Source organism: Gadus macrocephalus, chromosome 15 (assembly GCF_031168955.1).
Source record: "Gadus macrocephalus chromosome 15, ASM3116895v1".
Taxonomy (NCBI): Eukaryota; Metazoa; Chordata; class Actinopteri; order Gadiformes; family Gadidae; genus Gadus; species Gadus macrocephalus.
The window spans coordinates 7,130,318-7,132,817 of NC_082396.1; the positions used below are offsets into that span (position 1 = coordinate 7,130,318).

The 2,500-nt window shown below is 54.0% G+C and overlaps 1 protein-coding gene across 1 annotated transcript in view; it reads right to left on the reverse strand.

Annotated features, from left to right (window-relative positions):
- arfgef3 (ARFGEF family member 3) overlaps positions 1-2,500 on the reverse strand; it is a gene marked incomplete at its 5' end in the record, with an annotated part of 15,535 nt that overhangs the window by 11,544 nt on the left and 1,491 nt on the right. Inside the window, 4 exon segments of the mRNA XM_060073840.1 lie at positions 737-937; positions 1,283-1,387; positions 1,644-1,800; positions 2,177-2,346. Of these exon segments, the coding sequence (XP_059929823.1) occupies positions 737-937; positions 1,283-1,387; positions 1,644-1,800; positions 2,177-2,346 (633 nt within the window).

Genomic DNA, 2,500 nt, shown 5'->3' on the forward strand with positions numbered 1-2,500 from the left:
ATGCACACAAACACAATAGAATCAATGCTCTCCTAGTGCTGCCTGGTTGAAGGTTCGAACTGTGGTTGTGATCACTACTACATCACCAATACACCACCTAATATACTACATCACCAACACACCACCTCATATACTTATATACTACATCTCTGATACACCAGTACCAAGTACCCTGGGCACTGGTTTCTTGTCATAGCCTGGTAGATGCTATGGTGTCGTCGGGACGTGCTTGCGGTTTTGGTGATGTGGTTACCAAGGTAACAGCTGTGGTTGTGGTGTGGTAACCTTGGGAACAGCTATGGTGGTGTGGTGGTGGTGTGGTTACCAAGGGAAAAACTGTGGTTGTGGTGGTGTGGTTACCAGGGGAACAGCTGTAGTGGTGTTGTGGTGGTGTGGTTGCCATGGGTATAGCTGTGTTGTGGTGTGGTTACCAAGGGAACAGCTGTGGTGGTGTGGTTACCATGGGAACAGCTATGTTGGTGTGGCGGTGGTGTGGTTACCAAGGGAACAGCTGTGGTGGGGGTGTGGTTACCAGGGTAACAGCTGAGGTTGTAGTGGTGTGGTTACCATGGGAACGGCTGTAGTTGTGGTATGGTTACCAAGGGAACGGCTGTAGTTGTGGTGTGGTTAGCAAGGGAACAGCTGTGGTTGTGGTGGTGTGGTTACCGAGGGAACAGCTGTGGTTGTGGTGGTGTGGTTACCAAGGGAACAGCTGTGGTTGTGGTGGTGTGGTTACCGAGGGAACAGCTGAGGGCGGCGGCTTGGCGCAGGCCGTCCAGGCTCAGGCAGATGGTGTCTCTCTCTCTCTGGCTCTGACCCCCGACCCCCCCACGACCCCCGACCACCCCACGACCCCCGGCCCCTGTCAGACACGCCGACAGGACGTCCATCAGGGACCCCCACACCGCGGCCAGGACGGAGCGGGAGAACACACGCCCTGCACACACACACACACACACACCGTTAGAGTACACACTTACACACAAACACACACACTCAAAACACACATGTTCACACACAAAGTAAGAGTACACACTCACACACATAAACTGTTAGAGTACCCCCACACACACATACACACACTCAACATCTACTGTTAGAGTACACATTCACACACACACACACACACACACACACACACAACACCTACTGTTAGAGTACAGTCACACACACACACACACACACTTTCATACCCACTGTGAGAGTAAACACTCACAGACACACTGCTAGAGTACACACTCACACACACACACACTGTTAGAGTACACACTCACACACACACCTGCCAGGACAGCCTCACTGCTGGTCCGCTGGTTACAGCTGGATGCTGATTGGCCGGAGTTCCTCATCTGAGCTCCAATAGCGCTGCTCCCCAACCCGTCAATGTCTGAGGGAGAACAACTGTTAGCATGCTAACTAGTGGCAGGGAGTGTAAATGTAACCTGTTAGCATGCTAACTAGCATCGGGGAGTGTCTATGTACCTGTGAGCATGCTAATTAGTGTCAGGGTGTGTAAAATATACCTGTTAGCGTGCTAACTAGCATCAGGGAGTGTAGGTGGACCTGATAGCCTTCTAACTAGCGTCGGGATGTGTAAATGTACCTGTTAGCATGCTAACTAGGGTCAGGGTGGGTAAATGTACCTGTTAGTATGCTAACTAGCGTGGCGGTGTGCTGGTTCTGGTAGCCGGCGTCTCCCAGGAGGTTCCTCAGCAGAACCTGCTGGTAAAGCTCCTCAATCCAGACTGGGGACAGCAGCACCAGCACCCCACTGGCCTGGACCGCATGCACAAACTCCTTCTGCAGGGGCGAGGGAGGGGGTGAGGGTTAGCGTGAGAGGGGTGAGGGTGAGGGTTAGAGGGTAAGCGTTAGAGGGTTAGGGTGAGGGTAAGGGGGGTAGGGTTAGAGGCTTAGAAAGCAGCACCAGCACCCCGCTGGCATGGACCACATGCACAAACTTCTGCAGTGGGGGGGGGGGGGGGGGGGGGTGAGGGTGAGGGTTCGATGGTGAGGGTGAAAGGGTGAGGGTGAGAGGGTGAGGCTTCGATGGTGAGGGTTAGAGGAGTAGATGGTGAGGGTTGGAGGGTGAGAGGGTGAGGGTTAGAGGGTGAGGGTTAGAGTGTTAGAGGGTGAGGGTTAGAGGGTGAGGGTTAGAGGGTTAGGGGGTTAGGGTTACCTGGCCCAGGGCGGCCGGCAGGGTGGAGGGGTGGAGGTAGTGATCACTGCAGCAGAGCTTCAGGTTGAGCAGCAGAGCGTAGTACGACACCAGGTACAGACCGTCTGCGTTCATCAGCGACCGACAGGTCAGACCGTCGTCCCCCTCGAAGCCCGGAGAACCGACCCCGCCTGAAGAGACAAGGTACCGACTCCTAGCTTTAGAGAAAGGTACAGACTCCTAGCTCTAGAGAAAGGTACAGACTCCTAAATCTAGAGAAAGGTACAGACTCCTAGCTCTAGAGAAAGGTACAGACTCCTAGCTCTAGAGAAAGGCACAGACTCA